This window comes from Physella acuta, unplaced genomic scaffold, assembly GCF_028476545.2.
Source record: "Physella acuta isolate Inbredline_101_S28 unplaced genomic scaffold, ASM2847654v3 ptg001819l, whole genome shotgun sequence".
NCBI lineage: Eukaryota > Metazoa > Mollusca > Gastropoda > Physidae > Physella > Physella acuta.
Genome location: NW_026733329.1, coordinates 25,001 through 46,059, shown reverse-complemented (window position 1 = coordinate 46,059; position 21,059 = coordinate 25,001). Strand labels below are relative to the sequence as shown.

At 29.3% G+C, this 21,059-nt stretch overlaps 3 protein-coding genes across 3 annotated transcripts in view; 1 reads left to right on the top strand and 2 right to left on the bottom strand.

Annotated features, from left to right (window-relative positions):
* Positions 1–263: 263 nt before the first annotated feature.
* Positions 264–7,311, bottom strand: LOC131930678 (monocyte to macrophage differentiation factor 2). Its single transcript, XM_059287262.1, has 9 exons — positions 7,229–7,311; positions 6,284–6,354; positions 5,807–6,101; positions 5,613–5,694; positions 4,625–4,782; positions 4,237–4,311; positions 3,816–3,917; positions 3,639–3,708; positions 264–3,454 (listed from the first exon to the last, which is right to left on the bottom strand). The coding sequence occupies exons 3-9, from the start codon at positions 5,899–5,901 to the stop codon at positions 3,263–3,265; spliced, it is 774 nt and encodes a 257-aa protein (XP_059143245.1). The 5' UTR covers positions 5,902–6,101; positions 6,284–6,354; positions 7,229–7,311; the 3' UTR covers positions 264–3,262.
* A 1,364-nt stretch (positions 7,312–8,675) lies between these two features.
* LOC131930679 (poly(A)-specific ribonuclease PARN) lies at positions 8,676–19,379 on the top strand. The gene is made up of 22 exons (XM_059287263.1): positions 8,676–8,966; positions 11,090–11,167; positions 12,812–12,885; positions 13,204–13,271; positions 13,410–13,491; positions 14,011–14,071; positions 14,334–14,508; positions 14,604–14,708; positions 14,891–15,014; positions 15,106–15,162; positions 15,274–15,351; positions 15,592–15,635; positions 15,789–15,831; positions 15,948–16,023; positions 16,260–16,370; positions 16,654–16,723; positions 16,919–16,974; positions 17,178–17,264; positions 17,380–17,454; positions 17,598–17,799; positions 18,398–18,498; positions 18,894–19,379. Exons 1-22 carry the CDS (start codon positions 8,948–8,950, stop codon positions 18,959–18,961), a joined length of 1,854 nt encoding a protein of 617 aa, XP_059143246.1. The 5' UTR covers positions 8,676–8,947; the 3' UTR covers positions 18,962–19,379.
* Positions 19,380–19,635: 256 nt separating this feature from the next.
* LOC131930676 (transient receptor potential cation channel subfamily M member-like 2) overlaps positions 19,636–21,059 on the bottom strand; it is a 16,097-nt gene continuing 14,673 nt past the window's right edge. The window contains exons 24-26 of the mRNA XM_059287261.1: positions 20,943–21,059; positions 20,518–20,650; positions 19,636–20,229 (exon numbers count right to left, since the gene is read on the bottom strand). The exon at positions 20,943–21,059 is cut by the window's right edge and continues 65 nt beyond it. Of these exons, the coding sequence (XP_059143244.1) occupies positions 20,139–20,229; positions 20,518–20,650; positions 20,943–21,059 (341 nt within the window). The 3' untranslated portion in view covers positions 19,636–20,138. The remainder of the gene's footprint in view (positions 20,230–20,517; positions 20,651–20,942) is intronic.

Sequence of the window (21,059 nt, the reverse complement as noted above, 5' to 3'; positions counted from 1 at the left end):
AGGTACAAAAAACAACATAATGAACAATTATGTTTTGTGCTAGAAAGTTTATTGTAATTTTTGGCACACATACAAAAACTTCTATAAATTATAAAGTACTTTAAAAATTTTTTTTAGAAGTATTTAATGTTACAAAATCCTGAGCATAGATTATGTAAATTATGGGGTTTTGTGCTTGCTTTATATGTGTATTAAGTTTGATCATCAGTTTAATGTAATAAGTATTTTATTTTATTCAACTATTTATTTTAGTTTATTGTCAATTAAAAGAAAAACTGTTATAATTTTATTCTAAAATGTTATACATCACAATACAACTGACTCATCAAAAAATATTGGATAATCATAATGTATCAATGTATGGAAAACAAAAGGATGGTTTATTGTACTTTTTTGTTTTCCATAAATTGTAATAAAAATAGTTTAATTGTGGTTTCTGTGGTTTTTTAAAAATATAAATGGAAAGCCATTAATCCAAAGGTTCAAAAATACAAACTTATGTCATGTAATGAACTGCAACATCTTTTTTTTTTCAATAAAAAAAATTGTCATTTCAATTTAAAAAATAATAAAATAGCTATGTTCTCAGTTTTTAAGTATCTAGTTATTAACATACTTATGCATCTTTTAAAATCCACATTTATTAATATAAATAAATTATTTACAAAGATTAGTGTCAACAGCTTTTACAATATAAATTTAAAAAAGAAAAAATAATAATGGTATAAAAAGCAAGAACTGATTTTGATTGATGAAATTATATGATGATATTTTTAAAAATAATTTTTACATCACAGGGAATGTAAAACATATAATATCACTTGGTTGCATGATGCCTGCAAATAATGAGTTCTTAAAGGGTCAAACTTTTCTCTAGTTCCAAATACTGCAGTTATAGCAAGGTCATTGCTCTGACACATACAGTTTCATTTTTGAAGTTGGTTATATTCTCTTTACAGGAATATTATGATAGGAAAAAACAAGTATACATGTACTAAAACTGCTCAAAATATACACATTTAATATATATATAAAATCAACAGTTGAATGTTATTATTCTAGTCCTATGTCAATTTGTTATCACAGATCCAGTTCCATAATGGTAGACAGCATTTTATTATACAATTATAATCTGGAGTATGCACTTATACAAATGGTGTTAGTATTATCTTAAATAGAATATTATCATAAGCAGCACAATGAAATGATGTCATGCTTAGGGCGTTTCAAAACCTCTTTGCTGAAACTTGTTAACCTGAGGTGGGGGGATTGTCAAATTTGAAAAAAATAATGCAAAGTAACAATGTTTTTACAACTTGTCACAGGGGAGCACAAACTTTCAAAAAAGGAATTCAACTTATTTTAAATGTGTCTTTGAGTCAAGTTTCCATTCATTAATTAAGTTATAAATAAACAAGTGATAATAATACTGGATTAACTTAAATGGGTTTGTATGTAGTAGTAATAATATCTAGAATATGTCAGATAAAGATTTTTTTTTAAAAAGGCTGTGTAAATCTTATACTCAGATACTAAATTCACTAGACATTTTAAAAAATCTTAGAATAAGTTTTATTGCATTTTCTTCTTGTGATTCTTTCAAAATGTACTCTCTGACAACACTTTCTGAAAATAGGGGACTTCTAAAATTTTCAACATCACTAAATGTTGAATTAACAATTAGAATACAATATGAATAGTTGAATACTTTTAACAAAATTATTATTTTGGCAGGCAAAGAAACAACAAATAATACTAATCTATCATTTTCAAGATATTGATTATTGTTATATAGACATTTGAGGTAATCTGTTAAATAGCTTAAAAAATATTTATAAAAATAGAAATATTTATCTTCTTTTATAAAGCTTTTGATGACCATTTGATGATACAATGGTTATGTAGAAACTGCAGCCTTGAAAAAAAAAGCTATAAATCTTATAGCTCAAGTAAATACTCCTTTATTTAATTTATAATTAATACTATTTTACTTCTACTCTACTTTTAAAAGTTTACATGGACTTAAAAATATACTGATTTTTGATTTTGTATAAGAGGCATAATGCTGCTATTCACCAAGCATATGCAAAGGTTGAAAAATAAATGCTCACATCTCTATATTTAAAAGAACATGTATGTGAATTTTGATTAAAGAGTTTAAAAGTAATAAACCAAGAATTTGTTTTTAGATAGCACCATTACAAAATCTGGGATGGTTCTAAAAATATGTCATACATGCATCACTATATAATGATCAATATAAAATATATTTAAACCTACATGTAAAGTCTAGATCAGTTTGATTGTCACAGACATCAAAATCTGTGTATATTGCACCAACATAAAATAAAGAATGATTTAACTGTCACAGATGTTCATAAGTAAAAGAAAAAACACTGGCTATTTTTGTATGATGGAAAAACTGGCAATAGGAATTTCTGGCAAACTAAATGATGATAGCCTACTCAGTTTCAAGCACAACTAATGCAATGTATTTCGAACTGTTAATATCAATAAAATGGACAATATAATTTTTTACAATATTAAGTCATTATTTAAGAAATGTTACTTTAAAATACTTCTTTTCTGTAAGTAGTGTAAGTCTCTATTATTTAAAAAAAAAATAATCTAAACAGGAATTCAGGATCATTATGTTTCTTTACTGTAACCTAATTACTTAAATTAGTTGACTTTCTGTCTTATAAAGACAATGAATTGAGTCACACCAATATAAATATTGACTTGGATGTTGAGCAAACATACTAACATGAAGTAACAAATGTAATACAATCTGGCTTCTTTTGACTGTAGGGCAAGTAAATAAGTTGTACAAAAGGTAAGTTTTGTCCTCCACATTAAAATACTGCAGTGGTTGGTTTCTGTTGATTTATAACATAACAAAAAACAACTAAATAGTACAAATGTTCACTGGGTAGGAAATGGAGATAGATATTTTGGTGTGCAGAAATGTAGGCCAAATACAAGTTTCTTGATAACTGATTTTTCATCAGCTAGATTTTGAAACAATGCATCATTTCAATCTACCAACTTACACGCAATGGCCAAAAGATTATTTTACCTATTTCTAGAAATGTATACCAAAACTATGAAAAGTATTTTACAAATAATATATATTCTACAACTAATACAAACGTGTTCACAGCAAGCAACACACATGAGAAGCTAATAGCTATAAAAAATGAAGTCATAAAAGTGCTTTTCAAAAATTTCAGCTGCAGCTTGAACCTAAGTAATGTTTTTGTTAAAATCCTGGTAGATTGACACCAAGAAGATGTGTGCATATTGCAACAAAATGACAGAAGGAACCCACAAAGACAAAGCAGTGCCAGATGGCATGGGCAAATGGTATTATTCCATCCATTTTAAAGAATACTACACCTAAGATGTACATAGCACCTCCAATACTCAGTTCTACTATTCCTGACATGTCCTTCTGAAAAAAAATAAAAAAAATAAAAGGAAAATTATTATCTCTCTCTCTATATATATACATATATATATATATATATATATTTTTTTTTATGTGAGTTGATTAGTTTGCAGCATTAATGGGATGGCTTTAGCATAATAAAGTTAATGTTTAAAATATTAAGCTAAAACGTTAAACATTGACTGACCATGTCCATGATACAGATAGCTGGACAAACACCAATAATCAAATAAAAGGTAATCTCCAGGAACTTGTACCTGAGAAATGGAAGAAAACATCAGCATGTGCTTCATTTAGACATCTCCACATTTAAAATATCTATACCAATATACACTGGATGGTTTGTAAAACTACTAACACTAACCGTTCATGATACAGATATGCGTAAGTGACCCCCAACAAGGCCATTACCCAAACCATACACAAGAACTCTTCGGACCATGAATGAAATTCTTTCAGGAGCAACCTATATAAGGCATTGAAAAGAATGAAGATCAATACACTTTTCAACATAAGTCATAATAAGTCACCCTTAACATTTTCACCTACAATAGAGTAAATATAATTTTAACTTTAAAAAATATTTACACATCACTTAAGTAAGTTAGTTTCATTCATGAAAAACTTCATTACTCCAACATATTTGCAGCCTCTAGTAAAACTTGCTAAAAGTATAAGATTAAAGCATTAAGATAAAATTTTAAATGTTAGCTTTAAATAAAGCCTTAAAGGTAAAAAGGTTATAAAATTAGTAAAAAAGCCAGTTATTGCCTGTTGGAACATACCATGGTGTATATGATGAAGCTATAAATATATAAATAACTGCTCTATCACCAATATGAAACGTTCTTCTCCAGTCACTGAAATAATAGGATTTATATTAAAACTTTCCTCATGGCTGCTTTGATTTACTTTTTATTTTGGATTATTCATACAAGTATATATCCAAGTTAACTTTCGGTTGTTGACCAACTGACCTCAGGCAACCTTCTTTTTGCATTATATAATTTAATAAATTTAAGTTATTTTATATGAGATTTTTTTTATAGTAATGAATACTTTAGTTAAAAAAAAAGTAAATCAGGAACTATCTATATAGCATTGCACCGGTTTTCAGTAAGAAGGATAATTACTAAAGCAAGATTAAAAAAAAAAATACTTGAATTTACTTACGGAAATTGTCCAGTGTAAGACAGTATGTGAAAAATAGTTGAGGTGGTGAACAGAAGTACCAGGGCTGTACCATATAACAATGTTGTGGTTAGTTGGAGTCCATTAACAGAAACACAGACCATAAAAACTAGGGCAAGCACACTTGGGAGAATCCAAACCTAAAAAATTGTATTAAAAAGATGTCAAACTATCTTTAATTGGTGAACAAAGCAACAATTAGCTTGTAAAACAATAAAGCGGGAGTGATCTCCCCTAAACTTTCTCAAATATTCTTATATAACACTATTTTAATCAATTTTTAATTACTTGAACTTTTAAAAATAGAATAGGATCTTGTAGAAAAAAGAATTGCGCACCAAGTGAACAGCAAACAATGTATGTATAATAGTGCAGAATATTAGTACATTATAAATTCATATGGTTTAATTTAACATAGAAAATAAGGCTGAAGTACTACTTCCGGTCAAAGGAAATTACTCAAAATTTGAACAAAGGCAGAGAATTAGATCTTTTACTTGTATGTGAAATTTTGTATTTCTATATGAATCAGTACTCAAGTTAAAGGCTATTGAAAAACCAAAAGTAGAATAAGTTCCTCTTTCAGTTACTGGAAATGACAGAAAAGTTGATACAGAACTACAAATTTGATATAATACTTATATATGAAATTTCATCAACCTAGCTGTAACAGTACTCAAGTTGTCGTGTTCACCGACATACATACATACACACAGACAAAATAGCAAAACTAAGTTTTTCCAACTCAGGGACGTGTAAAACAGTGAGATTTATGAAAATATGGATTTTGATTTTTTGCACGATTAACATACTTCCTCTATACTTTGTATATGAGAAAGTAAAAGGCAGTTTTTTTATGAATGCTAAAACTCATATCCATCTCAGAGGATTATGGGATTTTATAATGAAGATAACTAAATGAATATGCCTTAAATGTAGTAAGCTGATAATGTTCAATATAATTACAAACCCCATGTGAAATAACATTGGCTAGATGCTCTACATCAGTGGGTTGATATTGCTCACCAGGTTTTGCACGTCTATTCTTTAATCTGTCAAGAAATATTTTTAAATGTTTAACCAAGTGCAAAAATACACAATGGAATTTGGTGTGGTAACAGGAAATATGAAAAACTTTAGTACATTTTATGTGAGAAAACATACCTAGAAAAATCTGAGTTTGAAGAAATACGTCTTATTAATGTCCCAACCATTTTTTGGCTGAATTTATAAAGTCTTTTCCCTGAACCTTTCAACATTTGGAAACTTTACACCAACACTTCCGATACTGTCTAAATCCTGTCTTTTGGTAAAAAGGTTTACTTCATAGCTTTATTCTTGTTTGAAACATCATACGAAAGCACTAGTCAGCTGTATAGTTTTAGTAATGTGAGCTACTTGGGTTAGGCAACTGGAAAGCTGTTTGTGATCAAATAGTTGAAATCATGGCTTGTTGCATCTGTTGATACATAAATTGTTTAAAATCAGCTTCATTAAACCAATTATTGGAACAGTAAAAATATGTTAGCCTTAATATTCATGATTTTAATTTAGGCAAGTTTATATAAAAAATAGTTTCAACAACATTAAAAAGGTTTTTAAATACCCCTTTATGATATATATCCTTAATTTTCTACCAACCTGGTTGCAATGTTATTGCACTTATGGCAAAAGTTACACCATAATCTATGCTCAGGATAACAAAATGCAGACTGAAAAAAAAATTAAATAGGTCTAAAAATATTAAATTTTTAAAAAGTAGGCCTAAGAGATGATCAACTTATTCTTACTGTACAATAAACCCAACTTATTATAGCCTAGCTAATTTTTTTCTCTTCTGTAGTAGGCCTTATCTAATGTTCTTCAGACGTCATAAATTAAGTGTTTTTAGTGCTATTTCGCAAGTATGTGTAACTAAGTCTATAAACTTTTCAGTAAAAAATGAAAACTATTGATGTTTTCATCAGATGCAACTAAGCTCATTTACTTTAGCAGCAGCCATCTAGTTTCAGTGGGTTTTTTTTTGGTAAATTATAGTTAAATTAGTTAGAGATTCAGGGGAAACCACTCTAACTTACAGATGGCTGCTATTTATATAGTAAATAAGTAATCATCGAATATATATAATATATAACAGTTTATAACACACACATTCTTTCATTTGACTTGTCTGATTTAAACAAATTGGGAAATTACACCAACTTGTAGATCTAGATCTTTTTAGATCTAGATCTCTAGATCTAATCTAGATTTCTAGATCTTTGATTATAGATCTAGATCTAGAAATTTATAGATCTAGGCCGAAGTCATGAACAATTTTTTTTTGTTAGGCCTCAGCTCAGCCGTGTCAAACAAAAGTTGTAGACTAGGATTTCTATTGATTTATTCATTGTTACTTGTAATGTAAAATTAAAAAGAAGGCCGTGATTCGGTAGGCCTACATAAAATAACACTATTACTATTAGTATTAGCCGCTTATTTTTAAAAAGAAGTGAATAAATTTGTCAATGCGATTTTAAAAATTAGATCTAGATCTAGACTCTAGATCGTGCAACAACAAGACTAGATCTATTAAAAAATGATTACTTTAGTTTCTGTGTGTTGATGGTGTAGTGTAATGCATGCCTGAAGGCCCTTGGGCCGTTGGTGTGTTAGATACGGCCAAGAGGTCGCTCTAATAACCAATCACATTTTAGGTTATGAAAAACAACTTGTTACTAAAAACCAACTATGCAGATACTACATAAAATAACAGAAGAGATCGGAATATAAAAAAAAGAAATAAATCGATAGATTTTAGTTATATTTATCAAAATATATAGATCTAAATAGATCTAAATAGATTCTAGATCTATTTATTTTGAAAAAAAAATCACACATATGAAAGTGGTATTTTTTCCCTAAAGTTTGTGTGGAATTATTATTGAATATAGATCTAGATCTAGAGTCTAGATCTAGTAACGTAGACTAGAATATAATGGCTTTGAATTTTAAAATTAATGTGGGGATGTAGGCTGTGTAATTTGTGCAGTTAATTAAAAACTATGTTTGATTGCAATAATATATATATATCATAATATATGTGTATATATATATATATATATATATATATATATATATATATATATATATATATATATATATATATATATGCCTATATATATATATATATGCCTATATATATATATATATATGCCTATATAAGCCCGACGTGTACATTGGACAATACCACATCGCATTGTCCAAATGTTTCTTGATTTCGGTCGCGGGGCGCTCTGGAGAACCACTGTAACGTACTAGGCCTACCGCAGTTCTGCGTATTAATCGAATGTAATGAGCCACCGTGAACCTATCGTATTGTGCTCTTTAAAATAAATGCTCGCAAAGGAACCCGGGGCGTTAAATCGCACCCTGCCGAAGCGCAGCCCCTCCAAAATTGATTTTTTTTCTTAATTCTTTGGGCCATTCGGGACTCCTTGTGAGCCCCTGGGGCCCGAAATTGTTTTTTTTCTATTTCGAAGTAACCTTCTCGGGGTGTTGTCTCATAAATTCCCCAGTTTCATGGCGATCATTTGAAGTAAGTAATAAAGAACAAACAGACAGACAGACTTTTCTTGGTCATTTTAGTCGTTCCGTCACTAACTCAATCGATCGCTTCGTCGATCCAATTGTCTTTAATTAGCTTTGGCATAATTATTTTATCTGTTTTTTTTTATCTGGTCTTTTTTTTATCTAACTTGAATATTTTGCATCGCATCACCCTAATCCAACTACATTCAAAATTAAAATGCGATCCGAAAGCAGTGCATTTTGATCTAGATCTAAATTATAGATGCGATCAGAATATAATGTGTTACTGAATATTCATATTGTTTCATAGATTGTATGTTTGCTAGAAAGATCTATTATACTGCTATAATCTTTTGGCTCTTATTGTGGCTTTCCATACTGTAAAAAGTAACTCTATAGACTCTATATTAAAGTCTATAAGATTTGCGTGCCCCAAATAATACACATTCCCGGAGTTTACATGACAATAGTCACATTTCTTTTTAACAGCTGGTTTTGCTGTTATTTCTATCTTCTTATCTGGCAAATATTTGGATCTACCGAAACGAATACGAAAAGGAACATTTAACAATGCAAACAATACAACAGATTTAGAAATCTATCAGTCTTTATCAGAAACAGCTAGATTCTAGGGCCTAGCTTCGATATTGTATAGATTTTTCTAGATTACATGTCTACATCAATATCTGCAACCGAAGTATAACATTGTATTGTTAAGTTTTAAAAATTACAAGCATGGAAATAACTAAGCAGAGTAAGCACACAGTTCTGAGTTCAAAGTTGTGTTGTTTTTTTACACAATCATTCTTCATATCATACTTTCATAGTCATAGTATACTATTAGGCATTAGGAGTAGGCCTAATGGGATTTTGGTAAAAACACAAAAATCATTATAATAGTATTAGGGTAAAATCACGATATAAAGTAGCGTCCTTTATTATTCTGGAATAAAAAATTGTACAGCAGTAAAGAACAGTAAAACCATGGCATAGTCTGCCGAGCCATTCCGGAAACCACCGAAAATACTGTAAACCATCATTTATTTGCCGCTATATTATTTTTAATACATAATGTTTAAAAATGTACATGGATTGATTTTAGTTGCATTTTAAATAGGCCTACTGTTTTGCTAGGCCTAATTATTTTGATATTTTGTATTTCTAATTATTTTAAATAATAATAAATAAGTGTATATTCTAATTTGTGCTGCTACTAAACATTGTTCTAGTTCTTCTTACTACTTTTAACTTTAGTAAATCTAATCGTCTTATTTTACTAGCTCTACCTAGAGCTAGTAGTTGCAGATCTTCTGCAAGTTTTTTTTCTGTTTCTTAAAAAAAAAGCATTTATTACTAGATCTACACTCGACTTTATTAATAATATTTAAATTTACTAATTGTTACTAATGTTCTGTCAATTAAACTTTAAATTAAGGTAAAACATTAATTTAATGCACATGACTTTATTTTTATTTCAACAGTCAAATAAACTATGGTTTACGGTAACGAATGTTTACAAAACTAAAAAAAAAATCACCGGATAATTTACACCGCGATATCGTGATTTTACCAAAATTAGATCTTGTAGAGCTCATCTCTAGATCTAGGCCCCTGCCGTAATATAAATTATAAATATAGGCCTAGGCCTAATATATTTAAATAATAGATTATAATTTATAATATATCAACATATAGGCCTATAGGCCCCTATATATAATACTATAATATATATTATATGAAAACAAAATTAAAAATATTTTCTGTCTATTAGTCATTAGATTTAGCTCAAATACTGTCAAATAGTTTTTTTAGTGACATTTTTTGTGAGGGGTGGAATCCCCTTGTTTTTGCATTGGCCATTTGTGATAAGTCATGGTAAACCTGAATAAATTAGCATAGTTATTTTACTTGCCGTTGTATTTTGTTCATATTTGTAGAGTTTAGCTAGAATGATATATAGAAGTTAATTAGAACTTGTAGGTATATGTTGTTGAACTGAGCAAATATAATACAGAAAGTATATTTTTGTGTTGGCTTCCTCCCCTAAACCCAAAAAACTGTGAGTGTGATGATGCGCGAATATGGAAATGTTTCTAAAGCAATGTTTTATATAAATAAATTGAATGAAAGACCTACATAGTCAGAAATCTAAAGTAAATGGCTTGAGCACTCAAAGCAAAACTAGAACTAGAGTTGAAAAAAATCAAAGATAGGTGTATTAAAATATTTTCAAAACAATAAGATTTGTTTGCACATTACATAAGAATGTTGTTGTTAATGCATCAGAACTAAAAGCCGGCAGTGGGATGACAAAATATAACAATGGTGGCAACGTGACCTACATACTGTGACTACTTTAAAATTAATATAACTAATGTCGAAGTCAAAATATCCAAAAACAAAAATCATTTCCACATACATATACTTTAGTGGTCAGCGTGGTTGAGTTGGTTGGACAAAGGCTATGGAAGGTAATCCAAAAAGAAAAGCAGGCTGAAATCAATGGCCTGAATGGCGCATAACCAGTTGACAATTATACTTAATTATGTTGGAGGGGATGAATAGATTCACTACTCAGACACCCAAGTTTTAAAGTCCTGATCTGTCTGTAATGTGTTAATTGACTTTTTTTACTTTTGTCATCCTAATGAGGCTAGATGTTATTTTAGTACAATGTTGATTTTTGGACAAATTGTAGACCTACACGTCTACATCTAAATTGATACATTTTTAAAAATATTTTGCAACAACTTCATTTTGAAAAATGGGCCATGCTAAATTTCTGCTTCACATGCCCCTTTTGTAGCGTGTGTGGTAGATGTAGATTCTATGGTCAGATCTTAAATACACTGTTTTTAATTTTTTTTTTTTTTTTAGATTTTAATGAAGAACTGGACAACATCATAAAATCAATAGAAGATTGCAGTTTCCTAGCAATTGATGGTGAATTTACAGGTGAGACAACCTTATTTCAAAATTTTTCTTTATTTTGTATTTATTTCATATACTACTTTCACATTTTACCTCCATCTTGTTTCGGGTAGGATCTAGGGCTGCTATCATTCTGCAAAAAAACTTACTATAGTTGTATGCAATCTAAAAAGAGCCTAAAATATAAAAAAAAAAAAAGCACAAAAATAGTAATAGAAAATGAATGGCAGATTGCTAACTGGAGCACACTGTTTTCATCTTCATTTTTTTAAAATAATAATTTAAAAAGTTAAAGTTCTCTACTCTCTATGATCACCTCCGATTGCTAGCTGTAGCACACTTTCATCTTCATTTTTTTTCCCTTTTTTACTTTCTCGTATATACGTAGTATAGAGAAAGTATTGTAATCGTGCAAAAAAAAAAATCGAGATTTTTACAAATCTCGACGTTTTACACCTCACTGATACGGAAAAACATAATTTTGCAATCTTGTCCGTATGTCTGTGTGTTTGTGTGTAAACACGATAACTTGAGTACCGTTACAGCTAGGTTGATGAAATTTCTTATATAAGTATTATATCAAAATCGTAGATCCGTATCAACAACCGGAAGTGGTACTTTTTCTACTTTGAATTTTTCAAAAGCCTATAACTTGAGTACTATTTCAGATAGATACATGAAATTTTACATGTAAGTAAAAGATCTAATTCTCTACCTTCTGTTAAATTTTGAGTAATTTCCGTTGACCGGAAGTAGTAATTTACGCTACTTCCGATTTCTCATAAAACTAATGTAAATTTTAAAAGTACTAATAATATTGCGCACTATTATGCGCTTTTTTATTTCGCGTTCACTTGGTGTGCAATTAATTTGTCTACGAGATTTTATTCTATTTTTAAAACTTTAAGTATTTAAAATGGATTAAAAATCATGTCTATAGCCCGAGTTCCCATCCCCTGTTATTTTATATAAGAATATTCGAGAAAGTTTAGGGGAGATCACTCCCGGTTTATTGTTCCTTGAGGTTAAGTTCTCTACTCTCCTATGAAGTCTATGATCTCCTGCTACTCCTTTCAACTTTTCCTAGCTCAGTCTTATCCTTTCAGCCTCCTCCAGTATACTGTGTTGCCAGCTGTTTCCATAACTATTTTTATTAAATTATTTAAATAGGCCTACCCCAAAACATTAAAACTTATACTAAGTCAATAGTAATTGCATTATTATTAATAAAAAATTTTTTTTGTGTTTTCTTATAAAATATAAAATCAATAAGGACTTAGTACATGAATTTGATGAGCAGTAGAAATCAAATTGTTGAAAAGATGTAACTGTTTAGGTATGCAGAGATTCTCATGGTTCTAACCTTGCCAGTTTTCCGATGTTTTGTTACAATGACATTTGTAAACTCACTGCAGTTGCTGAACAATTGTTCAGAAAGATTATTTTAACCAAGCACTAAATACTGTATTAATTGTTAGGTTTTGTTAAGGGATTTTACTTGTTATATCTCATTTTTAGATTACAACCAAGTTGAGTCAAATCAATAATCATCATGAACATGCATTGGTAATTTCTACTAACATTCCAAACTTAGGGGTTTAAACAGAATAAAAGAGCAGAAAATGTAATGAACTAATTTAAGTATTAAATGTTACAATTGTCTTACAGGCTTAGATTCTGGCGAATGTGGACCTCCAGCTCCTTTTGACACCTTAGTCGAGCGCTACAACAAAATAAGAAATGTTAGTATCTTTTCAAGACTTTGAAAAAATACTTCAGTGCACTTCATATGTAGAAATGAGTATTTAATGTTATAATTTTGATTTGCTGTTGCTGTTTTTGCAAATACGTATTTAACATCTGTAAATCTTTTGAAGCATCTGAAGTATTGTGTAAAGTAATTTTAAAGTAATTATTAAGCATATTAATCAAAACATGTTGATAGTATATGCTTTAAGATTTAGTTGTTTATTGTTAATATAATATATGTGTATAATAATTTAAAAATTTAGAAAAGAAAAAAAAATCATGGATATTAATAATATGATAACATTTTTCAGGGTGCATCTGATTTTCTACTTATACAGTTTGGTTTGTGTACTTTTAAAGCAGATCAAGATAAACAGAAGTAAAATATTGTTTTAAACTGGTTTTTGCCTTGCTATTAAATTTTTGTTTAAAAAAAAGAAAAGAATCTCTATACTTATAATAATTTATACTTAAGTTTAACACATAATTGATCTTACCAAACTTTTTTTCTCCTCAGATATGAAGCAAAGCCTTATAACTTTTACATTTTTCCAAGACCCTACACCAGACATGCACCTGACAGAAGGTTTCTTTGTCAGGTATTATTGATTATTGGCTCCTTATCTCATACAGATCTAGATCACAGGTTGGGCAAGAATTGATACATTGCACAATAAACCCAAGAGATTACCTGTAAGGTCAAATGTAACAGAGCTATTGAAAATTAAACTATTAACATTTTCTAGAAAATCAGTACTGTTGGTCTGTTAGCCTGAACAAATAAAAAACATTAATTTACTTGTCTTCTTAACATCTTCTCATTATTGATATTTGGCTATTTAAGTCAACTTAGTAACAGTATATCTCCTTTGCAGGTTGTTAGACATCTTCTTTTGAAGTATTTAGTGATTAAGACATATTTTTAAAGCTAGATAAATGACGAATAAAAAAAAATTGTTCAAATAAGCTAATTAATTAATTTTTTTCAATATGCTTTCTGATAAACCATCCTAAAATGCACGCTGTATCTCTTAGAAAATGGCATTTTTCACCCTAATATAAAACCCTGGGATTACTATTAGGATAATCTAATATGTATTATTTCTTTCCTTTCTCAGAGCTCTAGCATAGATTTTCTGGCATCACAAGGTTTTGATTTTAACAAGCTATTTAAAGAAGGTAAACAAACTCTTTCTTTTATAATTTAAACAAAAATAATGTCCTATAGTTAATTTCATATGGGGAGAAAAAAAATATTTGATCATTTGAAATTTTTAGAGAAAACATAAAAACTTATGACATTGAAATTGTTTTGATTATTGTTTTATTAAGCTGTTAATCTGTCAATTTTTATGTTTTAAATATGTTGTGATATTGCATATCTATTTTAGTGTGTATTTCAAAATGAATTTAAGGTAATTGTTTACAATTATGAAATCAGGTATTCCTTACCTAACACTTGATGATGAGGCTAAACTAAAGGCTGACCTAGGCCGCAAGCATGAGGAAGCTAACAAGATCTTAGCAGATGGAGATAGTAATCACAACAGTAACAGCGCTAAGAAAGGACTTGTTCCTATCCCTGATGATCAGAAAATATTTCTAATTAACATATGGTATGCTAGAGTTTCCTGTTGTTGTTTTTTAAAAGTTAAATTATTACTATGCCGAGTAGAGATATTACGTAGCCATGACATGCTCTTATCTGCAGTGAAAACATAACTGAATATTTGAACTCTGAGGAGGAAAAACCACTCATAATACCACCCTGTAATGCATTTCAAAGAAAACTCATTTTTCAAACAGTTGAAGAAAAGTAAGATTTATAAATTAAAATTTCTTTTTAAATGGCTAACCCTTACATTTTTAAGAAGTTGTGCACTGAATTATTTGGGATGCTTCAAATGATTAGTATATTTGTTATACTTCACTTTGCTTTATTTTACTACTATGGATGTATTCATTATTTAAGGAAGTGTATAATTCCATTCATATTAGATTTCCACTGATACAAATAGAAACAAAGACAGGAGAGAAAAAAGAGAGATACATGGAAGTGCACAGAACAAAAAATGTTGAAGATAAATTTAAAAAAGATCAGGATAAGCAGGCACTAGAAAAGGTTAGTTCCTCCTTTTAAAAGTAGGGTTTAAGTAGTTAGATTAAAACATAATTTAGTTCAACTATTTTAAGTTGACTTATAATTGACACAGATGGAGCTGGATATACAAGTAGGCTTTTCAAAAGTTATCAAGGCAATCGCAGCATCAGTAAGTAGATATTGACACATTTACCTAAAACTAAGCATTTAAATGTAAATCATGTTTGATCAATTTTTAACTATAGTTGATAGAAATTTGTGTTTTTCCTAAACTTTTCAGGGCAAACTTGTGGTCGGACACAATATGTTTCTTGATGTAATACATGCTGTTGATCAGTTTCAGTGCCGTCTTCCAGAGGTAAGCATTGTCTGCTTTTCCCAAGCAGTAATGTCATGTGTATCAAGTTAATATACATTCATAGGAACTGATTTAATTTACTTGTTAATTATTAATGCAGTAAAAAATACTTTAATTAGCTACATTTTAACAGCTTCTTGAACTGGATGTATTTATTTTTGTTTTGAAGCTATAACCCTTTCCTTTACCTGGATATTATTTTTAACCACTTAACTAAGAACTCAAACTACTTACCTACAGATGCTTGGTGATTTCAAGACAGTTGTAAAAGCAGTATTCCCCAGGTAGCTTCTTTTAGTAAAGCTTTGACCATTAGTTATTAAAATTATTTTATTTTTCAATGTGCATTTTTAAAAGGAAGCTGAAGCATTTAAGGATGAATCAAGTTTGTTTTTTGTATATATTTTGTGTTCCCTGAAAAGACTTTTTTCTTTCAGATTGATTGACACAAAACTAATGGCTAACACCCAACCATTGCAGGTTCGTCCTGTTAATTTGAGAATTTTCCCATCTGCAAATTTTAAATATATTTTAATATTTTAATAATATTTTTTTCAGTGTGTTACTCAATTATTAATATACCTCTTAACCCTCAGGAGCTGATAAGATTTTCATCACTAGAAGAGCTGAAACAGACACTAATGTCAAAGCCGTTCACACCTGCCAAGGTTGGTACGTACACTTCAAAACCATCCAGTCTGTTCAGAGCTTGATATTAATAAATATTGTAATTCCATGTTTTTCACCTTTTTTTGATCTATTTTAATAAGTTCAATTTTTACACAATTAAGAAAATTATTACAACCAGTAATCAGAAATGTAAATAATCCTGATACAAGTTTTTTGATGTCATAAAATTTAATTATCAGTATTAAATTGACAAATATTTTGTCTAAATCATAAAATAGAAACAGCTGAAGGATTCATTCGTTATGAAGATGGGGCTGGAGCCTTCCATGAGGCAGGCTATGATGCTTATATAACAGGTTTTGCTTTTGCCACAATGGTTAATTACCTGGGTAAGTAAACAACAAACATTACATCTTCTTAATTATTGTTTTCAATTTCAGTAATGACAAATACACATTTTTAATAAGTTTTTTTATTCTTAAAACTAATTAAGAGTGAACTGATGGTTTTTATTAAAATATAAAGAATTTGTCTTATCTATGCTAAAATTGAATAAAATTTGTGTTCTATTATTTTTAAGTTGTGCTTAAAAATCAGCTTTGTACAGTTTCCAATTCTAAATGAGTTTTAATTTTAATGCATATTCTAATTTGTTTCTTTGCTTTTTTCTAGGCACCCTACAAAGCCCTCCAGTTTATTTTACACCCCCTTCATCTCATATTGTTAACCCTTTTATCAACAAGCAAGTAGACATTTTTTTTCTTGCCCATCAAAATAAATAATAAAATATTTTAAACAAAAATCAGAATACTTAATTCATCTAGCATTACGCACAATTAAGTTCTTATAGGATGCAGATTTTATTTAATGGTTGAAAATAAGTTGATAAAGGGTACACTGGAAAAAGTTAATTTACACTGATTTATTTAAATTACAGGTTGTTCATGATGAGAATAAATGATATTCCATACTTGAACCTAGATGGTCCAGATTGTAAGTTGTTGGTAATTTTTTAGGTTACATGTTTATTTATTGATCTTTTTAAATTTAATTTACTGGTTTTAAGGACAGAATTCACAACAATATATAAACGTCAAATATTACTCAGTTAATATTTAATTTAAGTGTCCAATATCTCTTGCAATATTTTTTAGTACACATACAAATTTTAATATTTATATACGCTTTTGTTATAGTGGAAGTCAATAGAGACCATATTTTTCATGTAACATTTCCTAAAGAATGGCGACCATCTGACTTGCATATTCTCTTTCAACCTTATGGTAGGTTCATAAATTGTGACTCTTGCTGTCATCTCTGATCTGTAATTATAATTTTTTTAAATTTAAAGATGCCTTTCCAATTCCAAAGTAAGGAAATTTTAACTTTTTTTTTCAGGAAATATTCAAATATCTTGGCTCACTGACACATCTGCTTATGTATCACTTTATAAAAAAGAAAATGCTAAACTTGGCAAGTAAAATATTACTACTTACAAAAACTTACAGAAACTATGTATCATTCCGTTATGGTATAGGTTAATGATTCTTTTTTTGTAATGTTTTAACTGAATTGGAAATATATATGTTGTATTAAAGTGTTCAATTTTTTTTCAGCTCTAAAAGCTTTGTCCCAAAGTGCCAGCACATATCATGTTGTGTCTTACGCATTCCATCACCGCAGCAAAAACATGCGATGGTCAGCATTAGCAACCACACCCCCTGCCTCCTCACCTACACCGCCACATAACAAGAGGAAGCTGCAGCTTAATGATTCAGACATACCAAATAAGATCAAACGGAAGTCTTTGTGTAATGAGTAAGTATGGTTAGTGTTTGCCATGTGTCAAAAAAAAAAGTTTTCAATATTTTCTCAAATTTAAACAACCTAAGCAACTAAATGACATGTACAAACACAAATAAAAGCGGTAACTGTGGTTGATCAATAATTGATCAATAATAAAATAAATAATAAGTATTAAGTACTAGAGAATACTTGGTGAACCAGATGACCGAAGGGCACTGGTGTGCTATGATTTCATACCTAAGAGCCAATTATAAGTGGCATTTAAATAATTTAATAATCATTTAGAGATTTTAATTTTCAGGGCTGTTGACTTAATTTTAAAAAATGGAATGAATAGAATTAAAATGCTACTAATTTTTTGCCTTACTATTTTACTTTTAAGTTTCTTAGTTACTAGATCTTAATAGCAGAAAATAAAAGAAATAAAAAAATCTTTATAATAAACTTTACATGACACGTGTCATCAACTAAAGATTAGAATTTTATTGCAAGATTTATTTGTCAAGCACAGGTACACACAGTGAAACTGTTACTGTGGCCAAACCATTGCATAGAAAGGTATTGTGTAAAGTAGTTTAAAATTATAAAGCCATATTTTCTTTTAAATTAGGTCTTATCCTGTGATCATGGAAGAAGATGAATCTCTGGAAACAAGTATTGAGGGTTCTGACCTCAACATCACCAACAGTCATATTCAGAACAGATCCGCAGGTAGTCAATTACTTGTCTTGTTATGAGTATTTTCATTAGAAAAGTTACCATAAGTGGGCATTCTGTCATTGACACTTTGTTTCACATAGGAATTTTAAGTGAGGCTTAAAGTCAACTTTAGAAAAAAATTTAATATATGAACTCCATGGCATATTTTTATCCCTTCCTTAAAACAGATGTATTGAAGTCATCATTTGCTACTTCCTTTATCTAGACAAAAGCACCGTCCATGGTTCTTCTCCCCCCCCCCCCCCCCCAGTTATACCACATCTGGACAAAAGTATTGCACATGGTGGCATCCACTTTTCTCCTGCCTTGCCATTTACAACACAAATCTTTTCACACTTAGATAAAAAAATATGTTAAAAATAATTGCTGAATAATCTATCTTTCAGAAGCTGCTTCTACTGATATAGAAAAGAAAGATGCTGAGAAGCTCTTTGTGGAACCTGACAATTGGTGATGTTTGGCTAATCTGATCTAACTTTCAATCAATGAATGTTCAGAAAATACTACATCTGTTTGGAAATGTACTATCAAATATACCATTTTTAAAAATGTTGGATCAAATGTACAAATTAGTAAACATTTCCCCTGACCACTCTTGTTATAGTTTAGTTAGTCATTGAGTAGTTATTTAAACACCTGATATAACTTTATATTATTTTAAAACATAGTAATAGGAAAAATCTTTTTAAAATCTTTTATTTATACAATTTTTGTCAGAAAAAGAATATATTTAAAAAAAAAACCCATTTAACTGCATTGTTAAAAATAAATAACTTTTTATATCAGAATATTTCTGCCTCAGCTTAAAAAATGTGTACATGAATGTTGTTTTATCACTGTTTGAAAACTGATTGATGCTCATTTGTATGTTGTCTATATTAAAAGTACTGTAATAAAAAAACTGATTTTAAATTTTTGCAAACAGTAGTTTTAAAATAAACATTGACATAAACAAATGGTTGCATTGTTTTGTAATAACCAAAACCCATTGGCTGTTGTTTTTAAATGAATTTAAATATACTTCATATACTTCAGAAGGATAAAATAGTTCTGAAGAATCACAAACCTTTTAATTTTTATGTGAGTAGCATCATTAGCATATAGGACCTCTGATATGAAAACACTAAAACACTTTATGTACATTTGTAGGCTTAAGTATTAATAAAAGATGCATAGCTATTTTTAAAAATTGTTTTAAAATATAATATAATACACATTTATTAGTAAAAAAATATGCTCAAAAGGTTAAGAAGTAATTGGTGATAAAAATAATGTGTAGAGAATATCCTCTGCATAATTAATGGGCATCATGTTTTGACATTTGTCGTCCCTGATTAAGTAAATACCAATAGGGTGTTTGTTAAACTATTAAATGCATTATGCTTTCTTTTTGCATTGGATATACAAATTTTAATTATAACCACGTGAAAGCACACAATCGTTTCCATGTTGAACTTAGGTTACATAAAAAACAGCTTACAACAAAATAGCAATGATTTGATTAAATAAATGATTTGGTTACATAAACAACTGCTTAAAAATAAATAGCACTGATTTGGAAAAAGATCTTTAAATAAATATAAAAATCTACTGAGAAGATCACAGATTATATATAATTTGAAAGTCACAGATTATGAGGTATCTTTGCATTTCTCACACAAGGACTGGCTTCTTTGGATGTATTCTTTGACCATCTGGAGGTCAGCCATCAAATGCTCCAGCCTGTTAGGGGACAAAAAATAAACTATGTGATCTTTTTAACTCCAGGCTAATGAACATCATTTACTCAGTGATTAGGAAACAAAAAAATAACAACAGGAAATGGGGGTCTTCATATCCCCAGGTTATAATTATACAATTTTCATTTGATAAATGTACGTACATTGAATGATGACATGTAGGTGGGGTCTAGACCTCAAAATGTTTTTAAAAATAGATTTGTTGCCCATTTGAACATTATTTTATATGGTCAGCTTATAACCATTTTTTTAATAATGGAAGTCAAATTACCTTTCTGCAGTTGTTGCTACTCTGTTGTCTAAAAATTCTCTCTCGTTCACAAACTTCTGAGCCAAGTAAGTATCAACAGCAGCTTTTTCAAAAAGTCTTAGTCGATTGTTAGCATCTTGTGAAAGCTCCATACCTGATTACCAGTCACAAAATTAAAAAATCTTATTACATAAAAAAATCAAACAATCATGAATTTATTTTTTAATTTTATGTAAAACAATTATACAAGTTTCAATAATATAAAATGGTAAGAGTTTCTAACTTATGCCTATACTCAACACAAAACCTAATTTTAAGAAATGATCTATGTTAGTTGAAAGTATATACAATTCGATTGTACAACACTAATAATGACATGCTGGATATCAAGTAAATTAAGATTAGCAAGGCAAAAAGCAACATAATTAAAAAGGCACAAAACAAACCAAATTTTTGTCTTTCTCCGATTATCACACAAGGATAGTAGTGACCGATAATTCTCCAAATGTGGTTTAAAATAATTATTGGAGGCGCCAAGGTGGGCCGGTCAAAGTATTCATTCA